General features: G+C 43.1%; 1 protein-coding gene across 7 annotated transcripts in view; it reads right to left on the minus strand.

The window, feature by feature from the left end:
- Nucleotides 1-17151, minus strand: part of SRGAP2 (SLIT-ROBO Rho GTPase activating protein 2) — a 223459-nt gene that overhangs the window by 56148 nt on the left and 150160 nt on the right. For all 7 annotated transcript variants that reach the window (XM_069459697.1, XM_069459696.1, XM_069459698.1 and 4 more), the window contains 3 exons: nucleotides 12802-12864; nucleotides 5183-5398; nucleotides 4410-4538 (listed from right to left, as the gene is read on the minus strand). In XM_069459697.1, coding sequence (XP_069315798.1) covers nucleotides 4410-4538; nucleotides 5183-5398; nucleotides 12802-12864 — 408 coding nt within the window. The remainder of the gene's footprint in view (nucleotides 1-4409; nucleotides 4539-5182; nucleotides 5399-12801; nucleotides 12865-17151) is intronic.

A 17151-nucleotide genomic window follows, 5' to 3' on the forward strand; every position in this document is an offset into this window, starting at 1 on the left:
CTTACAATAGGGACAAAGCATGCTTTCCATGGCTTCTGATGAGTTCTGTGGCCACGCTGGGCTCCCCTAGCCATTTCTGGGTTATATAAATGTTTGATGAAAAATCTCTCAGGGGAAATCAAATTTTTATAAGAATTTAATGACAGCCCATCCAGATGTATGATGACTTGAGTTGATAGCCCATTAACCCTTTACCAGCTGATATCCTCACCCAGAGACTCTATAGAAGGCCTAGGAAAGAAATATGAGTGTTTCATAACCCCCACTTCAACCTCACACAGAAGAGAAAAATAACTGCCCTTAATACAATTTCTTACTGAACAAGCCAAGTTCCCTCCTGTCTGACTTGGGTGCACCTGGTGTCACAGACTCTCTATCCACGTACATGGCACTCACAACACTCCAGCTATGCACGAGGACAATGCCCTGTTCTTCACTCATCCATCTGTTCCTGTGCTGAGAGAGCCACAGGAGTACGGGGGAGGAAGATTACATTCCAATGAGCCTACAGTTCTTAGACACTATCAAATGAGCTCAGAATGTCTTTTTGGCTTGAAGTCAAGATTTTCCTGGTATGTCAGATGCCTCACGTGGATCCCTATAGTCTGAGTTTAAATCTCGTGCCACACTATAAAAAGAAGTTAAAGGCTAGTCCTTGTGTCAGTGTAATGGCGTCGACAAAAATAACTTCCTTTCACTTATGCTCAATGCCTTAAGCACACACTGAGCTTCAAAACCCTTAGGAAGCAGGCAGGATGGTGTAGGGACAGATGGCAATGGACTGGAACAAGATTCATCCCCTGTCTTAAAGCAAGTTCTGGATACTGTCAAGATGAGGATGCCAACATGCCCACTTACTCCGGCTCCTCACTTGCTCCTGCTCTAACTGTTGGCTCATTGCCAGAGCATCCTTTTGGGCCTTTTTATTGTATAGATCAGCAAGAAGAAAAAAGAAACTACTGATACACACAAACAACATGGATGAAGCGCAGAAACATCATGCTGGGCAAAAGAAACCAGGTAGAAAAAAGTGTATACCGTACAATCCCATCTTTGTGAAGTTCTATAACAGGCACAATGAACTTGTAGTGAAAGAAATCGTAACAGTGGTTGCCTTGGGGTGGGGGATTGACTGGGAAGAGATAAGAGGAACTTTCTGAGGTGACAGAAATATATCTTTCATCAAAATATTTATTCTATATCTTGACACAGATGTAGGTCACAAGCATCTATAAATTTATCAAAAACTCTAGAAACTGTAACATTTAAATTCAGTCACTGTATGTAAATTATATTAATACCCCAAAACGATATTAAAAGGCACAAAAAGAAAAACAAAATCTTGCCTTAGGGGATCATCTTTTTCCTTTTCCCCCTCTTCCCTTCCTTCAATGAACATACAATGTGCTCAGCTGTGTACTAATGCACGGGGGCTACTGAGGTAAAGAAAACTTTTACTTCCTCCCCTCATGGAACTTACAGAGAAGGCCTAGAGATCTTCCCCTGTTTATAGTACAGTATCTCTCAAACTTCTTTGACCCTCAACGCAGAGTAAGAAATACATTGGCCGGGCGCGGTGGCTCACGCCTGTAATCCTAGCACTCTGGGAGGCCGAGGCGGGTGGATCGCTCAAGGTCAGGAGTTCGAGACCAGCCTGAGCAAGAGCGAGACCCCGTCTCTACTAAAAATAGAAAGAAATTATATGGACAACTAAAAATATATATATAGAAAAATTAGCCGGGCATAGTGGCGCATGCCTGTAGTCCCAGCTACTCGGGAGGCTGAGGCAGGAGGATCGCTTGAGCCCAGGAGTTTGAGGTTGCTGTGAGCTAGGCTGACGCCATGGCACTCACTCTAGCCTGGGCAACAAAGTGAGACTCTGTCTCAAAAAAAAAAAAAAAAAAAAAGAAAAGAAAAGAAAAGAAAAAGAAGAAATACATTGTATATTTTAACACACACACACACACACACACACACACGTGTGCACATGGGTGCAAGTGCATGTACACACACATGTAACATAAAGGTTTCACAAAATAAAACTTAACGTTACTAGTATGATACACCCTGATATTTTCTTTCTCATTCTAGTCTAGCCTAGTCTATTCATTTGAAAAAACAGGTCAAACTCATAAAAGTGATTTCATGACTCCCCTAATGGATTTGACCCACAGTTTGGAAAACACTGCCATAGAGTCTATGAATACCTCCAGGGCAAAAACCACTACATTCCATTTGTATCCCTGATGCTGAGCACATAGCCTCACCCCAAATAAATATTTACTGAACAATTATAGAGCAGAGTCATATTATCAGCTTTTTTTTTTTTTTAAATAATCTATTCTCATCCTAGGAAAAATATAAACAAACAAAATAAAACAAGATTCAACTAAAACACAGCAGTAAAGAAATAAGAGCAACTTTACTACCCACATGGCCTGGACATGCTCACGGTGACCTAGACCCATGCCCCGCTGAGTACTAAAGAGGCTTCTTTTTCAATGGCACTTTACACCATATCCTGTGAAATTAGGCTCGTAACAGACTTTTTTTTTTTTTAAACGCAATGATAGTAAGGAATAAGATAGCTCGCTTCTTGGACTGATCTTAAAACACCTGCTCACACTTGATGGAGAGTCTATGGCTAGCACAGGTAGTGAGTGAAACAGCAGTGTCTCCTCCTTCCCCCTGAGGTCAGCATTTCAGTGAAAAAGGTTGGGAACTTGCCCTGGGGGCAAAAGAAGGAGAAAGAACAAACCAGTAGAAGAGGTTTGACAGACTGCCTAGTCCAATTTTTTACCAAAAGCAAGGTAAATAGCAGAAACTGTACATAAGAAAGAACTGATTCTCTTACTTATGCTGAGAATAGGCCTCTCTCCCAACAGTGAGGAGCTGCTTCCCTGAGGAGGAGAAAGGATCTTGTTTAGGGCTTTGACCTCCATTGAAGGACAGTGTTCAGATTGGCATCAACAAGCAGAGGGAACAAAGAGGTGCTTGGACAGGGACCAGGGCTCCACTTACCCAGTGAGACAATGACACTCAGGGCATTAAGAGACTAAAACCTACTGAATCAAAACTCCCTGGCTGAAGGGAGACAGGAATCTGTATTTTAGAAAAGTTGCCCAAGCAACTCTGATGTGAGGCCAGATTTAAGTACCAATGATCTAGTCCAGGTCTTCGGTTTGTTAGAGGGGGCGAGGGATGGGGTAGGAAACAAAGCAGATTTCTAGAACAGTTCAGTGACAATCCTAGATGACCCAGCTAGTGATAGTGAACTCCATATGATATTGTAAAGTGTGGCAGGTTTGCTTATGGAGAAACTGAGGCAGGAAAGCATGAGAGGTCTGGCCAGAGTCTTGCAAAGCCCAGCAGCTACCACCAAGAGCCTGAAGCGAATGTCAGGTGTCAGAGAGAAGACTGTCTGGGATACACCTCAAGCCCCAGAGACCGGGCTACCAATGCTAAGTCAGCTGGCTCCAGACGCCTCACTCTGATGACTAGAGGGAGAGAAGAGAAAGGGGATACTGACATAGCTTCACTTAGGACTGGATCAGGAACTGGGCCAGACTGGAGTCTGCGGGTGAGAGGGCTTACAAGATCCAACTATAAGGTTGGAGGAGAAATAGCAGGAAAAACAAGGCCAAGGCTGACTCACAAGGCCAAAGACAAAAAGCCTACCCCTTGTGCTTGCCCCATGCCAAATTATGTGCCTACCAACCTGCTTTTCTCAATCATCTTTGTGCCACATTCCAAAAAGAATGGGTCAGAGGTCAGGGTCTTCTGGATACCTTCTTGATAGGACCCTCATTTGCAGTGTAACCTTGGGCAGGTAAGTCTCTTAACCCTGTGGACCCCTAGCTTCCTTATCTAGAAATTGGAGATAGCAATGCTTATCCATAAGGGTGATGTGAAAATCAAATGAGTCAAAACCGAGAAACATTAAGTGTTTTTATCTATAATCGTAAGGTATGGCACTCTAACGCTTTAGTTCTTGCCACTGAGTTCTGTGTTCAAGAAGCGATGTAAGAGAGCATTTTCTGGCAGACAGAAGAGCACAGTGTTTACGAGCATGGGTTTAGGAATCAGACCTAGGTGCAAATTTTGCCTTTGTCATTTACAATATTAACTGACTCTGGGTAAATCACTAAATACTTTGAATGTTAATCTGTAAAAATAGAGATAATAATGCTTTCCTCCCAGAATTGGAGTGATGACTGAATGAGATAACGTATAAAGTGCTTCACACCTAGTACTTGGTACAGGTAAGCCCCCTGGTGGATCACGGCTACTGCCTTCATAATTGTTCTCAAAATGCCCCAGATGTCTGAACAACAGAATTGGGGAAGGTCTGACCAGGATTCTGAAATGAGAAAAGAGGTGCCCTTAGGCCCCTGGCTTTAAGCACTTACATCAATAAGGTCAGACAGGTCGTGGATGTAGTACTTGAAGACAGACGCGTTGGTTGCCTCCAAAGCCAGTAAGTACTCGTTCCGGGCTTTAATGGCCTTCAGCTTATTCTCTGTGTACTTGGCTTGGCGCTGAAAAGGGAACAGAAGTTCAATTTTATTTTTTTTTAAGGGGAGATTGTTCTCTAAAAGATGAAAGTACAGTACATTCAAGAACCAGAATTGTGCTGCTACTCCCTACGCGCGTCGGCCTTAAATTGGGTTCTAATTCTGTTTAATGAGATTCAAGGGCATAATGTAGATCATTTCAGGAGAGGTTAATGAGGCTCCCTACTTCAGATGCGTGCCCCACTTTGATTCTATCTTCAAATACCATTCTCCATCCTGGCACTGCCACTCTGAAGGAGGTACCACTATCCTGTCCCTGAACACCTGACACCTGAAGCCAAACCCTAGGTCTATAGTCTCCTCTTATCATCTAAAGCAACAAAGCAATAGGATATTAAGCTGTATTTGGAAAATGGATTTGGAAAGGAGACTACTAGTTTTTGTTTATCTGCTAGAGGTTAAAAACTTGGAGCATGTGCCCAAGTTCTTCCAATGCCTACCTAGTATTCCTGCCAGGGCATAGCAAGGACTCACTTTTGGTCATTAGGCACTAAAGGAACCCAGAGCTTCCTTATTCTGCTCTTCCTGGTGCCCACTGGGAAAGTCCTATTAGTCTTGCCTTCCAGAACGTTGCTCTCCAGCCCCTATAGTTACCGGAGCATACGTACCTTTTCCTTCATCTTCTCAATCTTCTTCACTGAGCTCCTCCGGACGTGTTTCTCCTCAATGCGGACGTTGGCTGTGGAGTCAGGGGAGCGTGGGGTCTGCCGGTCTTCCTGCTTGACCGATTTACCGATTTGCTTCTCCTCCTGCTTCTCCGCCTCCTTTAGCTTGCTCTGAGCACTGATGCTGTCGGCATTGTACATGTGATATGTCTTCATGACCTGCAAGACAGCCCCCGCCCCCACCCCTAGAGGTCAAGCCAATGGGTCAATTCTCTGCTTTACAGACTAACAAACTCAGCGGGACCTCTCCCCATGAAGCAATATCCTTGTACCCCTAAGGGAAAAATCCAGAAGCATTTGGTTTAGCAAATATTATATATTAAAGACCACTCTAAAGCACAGGAAAGCAGTATTTGAACTGAGTCAACGTGGCTTTTTATTGAAATGACTTCATGTCTGTTGATCATGTATTATTAACTTCTATTTATTATCATTTGTAATCATCACTCTTTTATATCAGCCAAGTGATTTCTATTGCTTAGTCACCTCACAATACCAAGTAGATGGGAAACAACACCACCAGCTCTCAGACCCTGGGGGCAAAGCCTTCCCCGGCTGGTTAGGAACCCAAAGAGGGAAGTACAGCCTGTGGAGTAGCCTCGACTTTTTTGTTATTTTTCAGATATAAAATGGGGAAGAGAAAAAGGCTCCAAAAGCTCTTTCTGCTGGTCTGGCATTCTGGGGATCAGTCTGGCTTGTTTTATCCAGATCAAACACCTTCTCTCACAGCAACTAGAACAGCAGCAGCAATAACAATGGCAGCTGTCATTTACTGAGCACTTACTACATTCCTGGCTTTGTGCCAAGTGTCACACACACATTTTCTCATTTCATCCTAGCAATTCTACGATCAGACAACAACCCTATGAAGACTGTAAATCTGCACAATTCAGGTAACAGCCTGCCTGGGAAGGAGTAAAATCCGTATCAAGTATAACTGGGGTTCCCACAGGAAAGAAGTAGTATAAAAAGAGAGGGATGTAATTTTCAAATTTTCCATCACAGTGACTATCTAGGAGTCCAATCCTGTTTCTTAAGAGGGAGGCCAGGAAGCCTGGAACTTGAGCTTGTTTCTAACCCTCCCAAACATACTACTTCCAGTCACACAGTGCCTGCTCTACTCGGCTGGAGCTTTCTGTTTCCACACAGGGAGCCTCCAGCTTCTTTCTAGGAATTAAAAATGCTCGATAACAAACCAAGCAATCTGAAGTTCAAGAGTGCTGGAATGTTCATGCCATGAGATTTCTTTGAGAGGGAGAATTAGAGAGTGTGGGAGTTGGGTGGATGTGTATAGTGTGTGTGTGGGGGGTGGTGCTTAACGACAGAGGAAAGCAAGGGTACAATACTAATATTAATCTCTACCACTTAGTACATGCTGTGTGCCAGGGCTTTATGGATGTCACCTCATTTAATTCTCACAACTCTGTGAAAGACATATTATTTATACTTCTAAAGATGAGGAAATAAGGCTCCAAGAGATTAACTACCACACTCAAGGTCACACAACTAGTAAATGACAGAATCGGGATGTAAACCCAGGTCTGTCAGACTGCAAAGACTAAGTTCCTAGCCACTAAGCAGCAGTGACTCTCCTCTGCCTAGGACTGGAGCTCAGTTAGTTGGGAAGAGAGGTTAAGAATAGTCCAGAGAGTCTTGAAGAGAGAAATTGCTTCCATTTATGAACCTGAGTTAGAGCAGTGTCTCAACTGGGGGCTATTTTGGCCCCCAGAGGACATTTGGCAACATATATACATATTTTTGATTGTCACAACTTTTGGGCTACTATTGGCATCTAGTGGGCAGAGGCCAGGGATGCTGCTAAATACCCTACGCACAGAACAGCCCCCTACGACAAAGAATTATCTGGCCTAAAATGTCAGTGGTGCTGAGGTTGAGAAAACCTGGGTTCAAGGCACTTTGCAGGTATATTAATAACCCTTAGGATTAGCTGGAGGTGAAGCAAGAAATAAAGAATATTGGGATGCTGACAAAAATCAAAGTACATTCGAGTCTGAATTATGTCTCATTTGGATGCAGAATACTTTAAATCGGCTTCACCTTGTTCTGAACCTGATGCCATCTCCCCTAAGATTTAGTCTGATTATACTCTGCATATTCTCTATGCAGGAGAAACAATATTTTTAACAACCAATAGCATTCAAAAGCCTTTCTAAGTAATTCAAATAGACCTCCAGCTTCCCAGGTTGACTAAGACATGGGAAAAAGGCACCTGTTATCCTTGCTGAATTAGGGTAGATGGGATGGACGCTCCTTTTTTTTCACCTGACTCTGACCAAGGGACTCAAAAGCTGGAATGAACAGTCATAACAGTAAGTGATTTTCTTAAAAAAGTGATTTTCTATTTCATGAAAGTGCATGATAGAGGAAACACTATGAATGAACATAAGAGACAAAAAAGAGCTCAAAGAATACTGCCAACAAGACAACAAATGAAGTAATAAAAATCAGCAACCTAAATTGTTCCTTTCCCCTAAAAAACATAAAAATCTCTTTTGTCAAAAGAGAGTAAAACACCACCTCGCCTGAGAAACTAAATTCCTGAGGGTAAGAACCACTTCTTCTTTTGTGTTTTCTTTTCTTCTCCACAGTTGGGAAATACATCACATAAGCAATGGTGGTTTTATAATCAAAGTGGCTGCCCCAAATGACTTAATGACACTGAAATCTCATCTCTGGGGAAATAAGGGAGAAGCATTGTTAGTGTCCTCCAACTCCAGGGAAAACTGAGGTACCCAGAGGCTGAAGCTTGAATACGTGATGCCAAAACAATTGAGGAAACAGGGAGGTCAAGATAGGACTTTGAGAAATATTGTACAGTGAGGCAAATATACACTAGGGAAAAAAAAAAATCAAAAGTCTAAATTCTCAGTTCTATATAGAATATTTACTTCACTTTGAAAAAATAAATATTGAATTCATGCATTTAGCTCTGCTCCCTCCCCAAGTCACACTAAAATAATAGCAAAAAGTTTTTATTACTTTTCAGGTATAAACTGAGGAAAACAAAAAGAATGGAAGCAGAAGCCGAAAAGCAGGTAGGCAAGTAGTAACTGGCCTACTGAACTCTAAGCCAAAAGTAGGGAGAGCCAAGAAGCAGCTAGACTTATATCACAGAAGCCCTAAGAGAAGTTGGTGGCAGTGGGATGAAGGTGGAGATAAAAACAATAGGAACTATTGAAAGTCTGGGAACAGTGAGACCCCCAGATCTCTTTCACTACTGCAGTGGAAGACTAGGGGGTCCATGGACTAGGGGACACCAGGCTCAGCTAGGGATGGGGGTACTGAACTTAAACAGGAGGATCAACTGAAAATTCTACACCGAATGTTGAGATGCTCCAGGCCTCTTCACAACTCCACTCCCAGACATAAGTGGGAGATCAGAAAGGCCTTCTCATAGTGATCTGAACACCCAAGATAAAAGACATAGAACTAGTGATGTTGGGGCTGCCCCAAGGACACAGTCTGATCACCCTACAATAAAGTCCACAGTTGACACAGAACTTTTTAGTGCCTCCCTTTAAAATGTGAGCAGGCAGCTAAGGATTATCACACATTTAAGGAAATATCTAATGTCAAAGACTAAGACCAAAACTAGCAATCTAGAGGAAACAGTATACAGAGAAATGAAAACTTGGAAAACAATACATCAATAGTAGCCCTAGAGAGATAAATGAGAAATGAAAAGATATTGCATCATGAAACAAGAGCTGGATACAACAAGTAGACTCCTCCAAGGAGCCTGACTTCATGCCTCTCCTCTGTGCAGACGTGTAGTGTAAGAGTTCTTATCACCTCACTTTTTACTTGCTGCTTTACTTTTCTGTCTCCCCTTATTAAAACTAAACGTCTTGAGTTTAGGGACATCTCTTCTTTTTGCATCTGTATTGCCTAGTGCCTGGATCAAATAGGCAAGCAGAGTTGGGAGACTATTAACTGCCATTGTTTCGAGGGAACAGGTGCTAAATTCCAGTCTAAAGTAGCTCCACAAGCAAACAGCTGCTGCACCAAGTCAAGGGAATATATATTTAGGGGGAGTACAGAAGCGTAAGACCTCTGGGACATGACAGCTCCAGAGTGTCCCAACTCCGCTTTTTTCCTTCTCAACTCTAGGGTTTTCTTGACCCTTCACACTCAGCCAATCCACGTGGCTTCAGATACACTCCTTCTTCCTGCGGGGGCCTGCTGGGCCTTTTCAGACACAGCCTCCAGGTACAACTGAGGCAGAGAATCCCAGAGTTCTCTGGGAAGCAGTGTAGTCTGACTTCAAAGGCATTCCTGGAGCATCAGTCAGAAAATGAAAACCACTTATGCCACAGCTTACAAACTAGCCAGCTCATCATGGGGGGAAAACACATGGAGAAGAATGCTCGCTGGGGCTGCTCTCTGAATAGCAGCTGTGGGAAGCGGGCCCTGGCACAGAATGCCAAGTCAGGGAAATCAAAGGCCCTTCAGGCAGAAAAAGAGGAAGGTGCAGAGGGGCAGCTGGCCACTTATGGTGGGATTCTGGACCTCTTCCCAAAGGCATCTTTATTTGGGAACACCTGGGCCCTGTCCCTTGGATCATCAAGTTCAAAGGTACTTAAATTACCAACCTTTGGGTAATCAGTCCGCCAAAAAGAAGTATTCATGGGTGTCAGGGGTAGATATGAGGTAAGAAGAGCACTGAAAAATAGGGTGTGTTTTTTATATCTTTGCTTCTTTTTCCCAGGGTCCCAAATAATTCTATTGCCTACAAAGTCACTAAAATAAGAGGCCCTTTCCTGCCTTCCTGGTGAGCAAATAAGGCGAAAGCTCCTGATGAGAAGCTCTCCTTTATTCTCTTCCTGACTCCCCTGAGGAAATGTGTACACAGCAAGTGGCTTCCCAAGCCAGCATACAGTAGCTCCAGCTTCCTACTTGATGAAACCGCTACCCTGTGCAAGGTAACCAAGCATCCTGTTTTACCCAGGAATGTTCCCAGTTTAAGCACTGAAAAGGCTCAAGTCTCAGGAAACTCTTCAGTTCTATGCAAATTGGGACAGTCACCCTAATCTCCTGGTGCCTTATTCAGACCAGTCCTAAGTTTATCTCATCCTCCAGAAGAAACAACTCATATGTCTATTCTCTGAACTTTCTAATGGCCTGTAGAATCTACACACTCATTTGACCCTTAACTATGGACTGATATTTCAGGAAGTATAAGCCCCAATATCCTGCCCCCAGGATATGGAGATACCAGTACGTGGAGTATATGGAGACACCAGGATCACAGAGGCTTGGAATATCCCCCAAGTTCACACAGCTAGTAGTCAAGACAGGGTAGAATCTAGGTTGCCTAACTCAGGAGACTCTAGTCACTAGACCAGGGTCTCTCAACCTTGGTCTTTTGACATTCTGGGCCAGATAATTCTTTGTTGTGGGGGGCTGTCCTGTGCATTGTAGGATTTTAGCAGCACCCCTGGCCTCTAAATCATTAGATGCCAGTAGCACTACCCATTCCTCCAGTTGTGACAACCAAAAATGTCTGCAGACATTGCCAAATATCCCCTTTGGAGAAAAATCACTGCTTATCACTGCACCAGACTGTTCTGCCTTCTCTGGAACTTTCTAGTGTCTTCTATTCCTTTTTTTGCTTCCCATTTCCCATTAGAGGAAAAAAATCAAATTTTGATTTTGGCCTTGGACAGATTATAGGAGAACGTACCAATTCACCTCATGGCAGGGGACACCACACTTAAGCAATTCTCAGTTTGAACACCAGTGGGAAGATTTTATGCTCTGCCTTGACTGTGGCCTCCCCAGAGTGGCCAGCAAAGCAGCTGGCCAATATATTGAACTGCCTGAAGTCTGCAGTCAGGAGTAGCAGCACAGCCCTCCTCAGACCAGAGAAGCAAGTTCCAGAGTTTTCTTTCTCACTCCAACGCAGCTTACAGACTTGACTTTATTTTTTTTTAAATCATTGCATATGAAAAGATCTAGGACTCTGGGTAAAAGCTAAAGGATCCTTAGATACTATTCTTCCTCTGCTGCCTCGAGTCCCACTGCAGAAGTGGCACACTGGATTCGAGATGGTTTGAAGTTTGCTGGTTATCCAACCTACTCCTCCCTAGAAACAGCTGCAAATAGCAGAGGCTCAAGATGCTTACAGGAAAATAAAAGGATTTATATAATGACTACATGTGTCATTTTCTATCTTAAGGAATTCTCTGCCAGGAGAAAGGAGTAATAGCTCTTCTTGATGCCTAGTAGAGGCTCTGAAAATAAAAAGCAGAAGTAAAGCATTAAAAAGACAAGGTTCAGGAAACCCATCTAGTCTGAAAATGGTTTGCATTGATGTGTTTCTATTTTTAAAAAGCCTTAACTTCATTTGAGAGAAGTGAAAACTTGGGAGCTGAACCAAAGGGTACCATCTATCTACTTGGCTTTGGTGCAGAAGAGTCACCAAGTAGAAATTCAAAACAAACTGAGCATCACTGGAGACAAGTCACATGATTCTACCCTATTTACTTGCTTAACAGTTGCCATGACAAAATGGCCACACCTAGGCTTCTGGATCAAGAACATGGAATTCTCTGATCCCAAATGCTTGTGATGCATGTCACCAGTGCCTGTTCTTTCTCTGAATTGGAAGGAAGGAAGGAAGGAAACATGGAGGCAGCAAGTAAGCAAGTAAACACAGGGAATCAGTTTCACCTCCAAACAGGATAGGGCAACCCTGGAGAATGACAGAGAACACTGGTACAGGCGAACTGGAAAAAGGGTTCCTGAAAGGTGTTAGCTGTACAGTTTAAGTATTCCCTGCATGACAACAGGAATTTCCTTGGTGTGCGTGTGCATGAAAGTGTGTTTATTTTAATTATAATTAATGAAACATGGCTGGGGGAGAAACAAACACCACCCCCTCTCAGTGCATGAATTAACACACATCAGCCGCAGGCATCATGTGCCTACAGTGCCAGTCATTTCAGAACAGATTGTGTTCTCTTCTCCAAGCCCACAGCCTGCTTCTTCACTGAGGTTTGGCCTTTACAAAACTCCAGGAAACTGGTGCAAAGTTCTCTCTGCACACCGATCCCTCATATTAGGGGCATTTAGGATTCTGTACTTCCCTCTAGAGCACCTGCTCTAGTCTCAGGACTGTAGATTAATTCAAGATCTGATGCAAAACCTTGAACAATAAATACTTTCCAAGAGGCATATATTAATGGTGCAATGCAGGTTATGTTCCTTGCCATTAGGTTCAGGGTCCCTTGTTTGCTACTAATGGGGTCAGCTGTGCTGGTGACCTGGGCCTTGGCTGGTCTATAGTGATTATGCCCCAAAGGAAGCCAGGACGAGCTTGCACAGCTGAGGAGGAATCTTGTTTTGAGAAAGTACTTTTTGGCTGATTCAGTTTTGAAAATAAGAATGTGAGAAAAGAGATGGGTGGGGTCACCCCCAATGGGGACCATGCACTGTCCTCAACCTCAGTTCACTTCTGTTGCTGATGCGACCATGGCTGAAAGCTGCCAAATGCTGCTTCTCTCTGCTTGTTAAAGAGCCAAGCAACCCATCTGATTTACCGAGTAGAGCTCGTTCAGGACCTTCATCAAATCATCTTGGAGCTGCTGGCCGACTTCTTTACTCTGCAAGGAAAGAGGAATGAAGGTTAATTGGGAAACAGAAGGAGGAAGGAGGAGGCAACCAAGGCAAGGCAGCATCAGCTCTACAAATAACCCAGACTCAATTAAGGCCCATTATTTAACCCAGCAAATCAGATAACCACTCCAATCAGACCCAATTATGGTCAGATTACTCAAAGAGTTTTAATAAAATGAAATGTGCCCTTTCTATAGCCTAGCACAGGCAATCATGTGGAGGGAGGGTTGTAGCCTTTGATTTTTCTATTGGTCCCCAAAGAGCAGTCCTGAAAGCCACATCCTACCTAGCAACTGTTGTTAGGTGGAACATACTTGCTCAGTTACTTGTAAGTCAAGCATTCCAGAGGATTGCAAAGGAAAGTTGTGTATGTAATAGGATGAGATAGGAAAAAGAATATAAACATTTAAGGACTTCAAAGTCCCTAACTAAATAGGAAACTCCAAGCAGGAAGGAACTATATTTCTCGCTTGCTTTATTTCAACCCCAAATGCCCAGGGCAGTGGTACCTCAATATTGACTACTTGCGAGATTAGCTAATGTTACTTGATTCTGACAATATATGTTAAGGGGTCTCCAAGTGGTTAATTCTGAGCAGTAGTAGCTCTCAGATTCTTTGCTGCTGCCACCCAAGACTGACATCTGCACACAGAGAGCAGCAAAAAATAGAGAAGAATGAGGAAGCAGGAAGGAAACTGTCACACCTTCTATACTGAGTGTTATATGCCAAGCCCAAGAGAGTAGGGGATAGAACTGATTGGCAACACTGGGTCATTGAGAGGGAAAGCCCTTGTTTTATCTTCTGCCAACTCCTTCTAGTTCTTTCCTACTAAAAATTCAGATACCAAAAATGCCCTCCAAACAGAAGGAATAATACTGCCCCCCACTCCCCCATAGATTAGCTCCTAGGCAAAGAAAGGAAGAGGACTTTCATGTCAGAAATATATTAATATCTTGCTTTTTATCAAGACACACACATCTTTACCTTAAAAATATTTTTTCTGATTACAAATGTAATATATGTTTATTGTGATAAATAAGGAAACTGTAGAAAACCTTAGAAAACAACAACAACCCTTAATTTCTATCACTAAGAAATCACCACTCTAGACTTTGTTATATATTTTTCTAATCATCTCTCTCATTTATTTTTACAAAATTGGGATGACATTATAAACTCTGTTTTGTAACTTATTCACAAATATGTTGTGAGCATTTCCCCATGTATTATTCCTTTATTGCATTTTAATATATATTGATGTAGCTTCTATTCTTGGACATTTACTTTGTTTCCAAATTTCTGTGATAAGAAATGTGGTATATTAAATTACTTTGTATATAATCTATGCACACACCTTTCATTATTTTCTCCTACAAGTAACATTGCTAGGTCAAAGACTACTCATTTATACTGTTAAATTGCCCTTGAGAAAAACTGTACCAATTTAAAATACCACCACCAGCATGTAAAAATGCTATTTCACTTTTTTTCTTGTCTTGACAATTTGATGTGCTATCCTATTGTAATTTGCAGTCCTTTGATTCTAGTGAATCATGTTTATCAGTCATTTTCATTTTTCCTTTATGGTTTACTATTTGTCTATTAAGGTGTTCTCTGTCCATTTTTCTATTAAGATATTCACTATTAAATATAACATATGTGTGACCTCTGTCATGAGCAAGCATGAATTTTTACCCCTGGTAGTGGGGAAAGGGGTGGAAGGCGCCTTAAATTAGCAACCGCAAGAGTCTTTTTCTATTCCCAGCTCTTCCATTGCCAAGGAAATAACTTTGGACAACCTGGTTCATCTCTCTGGGCCTCTATTTTCCTTTCCATAAAATGAAAGCCTTCAGCTAAAACCTCTCTAAGGTATTTTCCAACTTTTGCCATTCTGTGATCCTACAAGATCTTTCGCCTGGCTTCCTGAGTCCATATGAGTTTCAAACACCACTTTACTCCTTCAGTGACAGTTGGTTAGCTACACACCATAGCATAGAAGATAATGAGCAAGTTCTCCTTAGGGACTCAGATGCTCTACAGAATGGATGGCTTCAGGGGCACCTTGCCAGTCTTAAATTCACCATTCCCGGTGTCTCCCATGCAATGACCTCCACTGCTGGGAGAAGCCACGAGAGGGAATGCCCTGCCTCTACGCTCTCACATACCGGCCTCTCCTTCCCATTGAGAGAAATGCTGAGCTTCACGGAAGCAGCAGAGGCCTAAGGAGGTGAAGTGAGGCAAAATGACTCACTGCCAGCCCAGAGTCAGCAACAGGGTCAGGAAGTGACCACAAGTATCACTTCCCACTGCCCTGCCCTCCCACCTCCAGGCCAGCTCCCCCTACCAGCCTCCCCTCTTCTCTTACTACTTCCTTATGTTTAAATGGCAGAGGTTAAAGGAGAAAGCTCCTATTCCTCCACCCTGTTGCTTACCCGTGACTTAAATAACTTAGTCCTAGAGTGGGGAAGGGGGGAGAAGGGGAGAAGGGGGAAAGTGTAACCAATAAAATAGCAATTAAGCCCAGGCAGATGTTTCCTTTCATGTACTGATTAGTTGGGAGGACCCCTCAACTATTATCCCTGTTTATTTGAACAGGCTGCTGAAGCAATCTAACTTACCGCTCCCTCTGGCTGAGGGTTGGGCTGGGAATACACAAGTAGCTCACCCAGTTAAAATGTACGATAAAGGCCCTAGCAATCAGGCACAATTCTGACACAAGGCGAGAGGCAGGAAATTGTCAGCGTCTCTCCTTTCACAGATGATAAAAGGCAAACCCGTTCTCTATTTCAGAAACCTTAACTGTGTGCCCTTGGTGGAAAGCGTGGCCCCAGGAAAGGCTTCCGTGCTGGCCACTGTGGAGGGGCTGACCTAGCTGGGAAGCCACAAGGGGGCCCCACCCAAAGACAAGGGGAACATTTATTCCCGGGAACAACAAAACCTGATGAGGCTGAGTACATGACAATGAAGACTGTAGAGCCTTTCCGTTCCCTATAAAAAAGCAAGAGGTTTCTAGGCAGGGAAGAAAAAGAGAATTTACAGAGTAGTCTTTGTGCACTAATATACAGCCTGCATGTCTTTTCTTTAAAATTTCTTGGAAGAGAATGAGTCATCTAAACATTGCAGGAAACCAAATAGAAGTGGGGGGGGGGGAGTTGGAAATTACTTTGGGCAAAGTTTGTCTCTTAAATGTTTGCATAGTAATCTTTGCCTGGAAAAAAAAAAGATGCCTAAATTTAGAATAGAGATGTGGCACAGTTAACAATGCTCGTTCTGTGGGATGGGAAGTGAGATGGTGTGCTCAGGCTGGGCTCTTTTATTTTGAAACTCACCACAACCATTTGGCCAGAGTGTGCTTCACTCTGCCTGCTGCCTAGGAGAGGCTGATCAGAAGACAATGAGATTGCAACAGCTCCTGCCAGTTGTGGGCTTACAAAATGGGTAGGGAAGCTTCCTTTTGCAACAGATAACAGCCATGGAAACAGAACTGAAATGCACAGCGCCATCTCCTCAAGACTGTGATGTTCCAAAGCCCCTTTGCTCACAGAAAGGATATAGGAGCAGAAACGTATGGAAACATGAGGCTACACGGTCTGGGCTACTCAGACACTAGGCTGGTCATTCACCTTCGGTCCTCTTTAAATCTGTACATTTCCTGGGCCTGGATGGTTCAGCAGTTAGATTGCCTGTTAACATTTCCCAAAGAACATCAATTATGAAAGGGTTTTCAAACCAGTTCTCATCAGGGAAATTACCTATTATCCGATTCTCTATTTACATGAGCACTAATGTGCTTTCCAAGTTGGAAGTGAGGTGGGGCTGTTGTTTATTGGCTATCTACACTTCAAAGCTGTATTGTTTGACAGGCCCCAAATTGCCCCCCATTTGCATGAAAGAGGTGGAGGGGAGAGGAAGTCATGTCTCAGCCATGTGGTGAGATGAGAGCTAATTTCAGCCTCATCCCAAGACTGAGCCTGTCAGCAGGTAGAAACAGCAGGGCCATTTAGTTCTGTGCTGATTAGCCTGTGTGTGTCAGCAGTTTTCCAAAAACGAATCCAATTTTCAAGGGCACATATATCCTCTACCAGTGCTAGCATCCCCTCCTCACCCCAAAGATTCTTCAGAGACCAACTGTTAAAAAATTTCAGTTTAAAATTAAATTTACTTTTACAGATTTCAGAGGAAAGGGATATAACCCTATATTAAGTATTGGCAGCAGGAGAAATGCCATCAGACATAAGGTGATGGTTTCAGGCGTACTCGCTCACCACTTCAA

The sequence above is a fragment of the Eulemur rufifrons genome, chromosome 27 (genome assembly GCF_041146395.1).
Source record: "Eulemur rufifrons isolate Redbay chromosome 27, OSU_ERuf_1, whole genome shotgun sequence".
Lineage (NCBI taxonomy): Eukaryota > Metazoa > Chordata > Mammalia > Primates > Lemuridae > Eulemur > Eulemur rufifrons.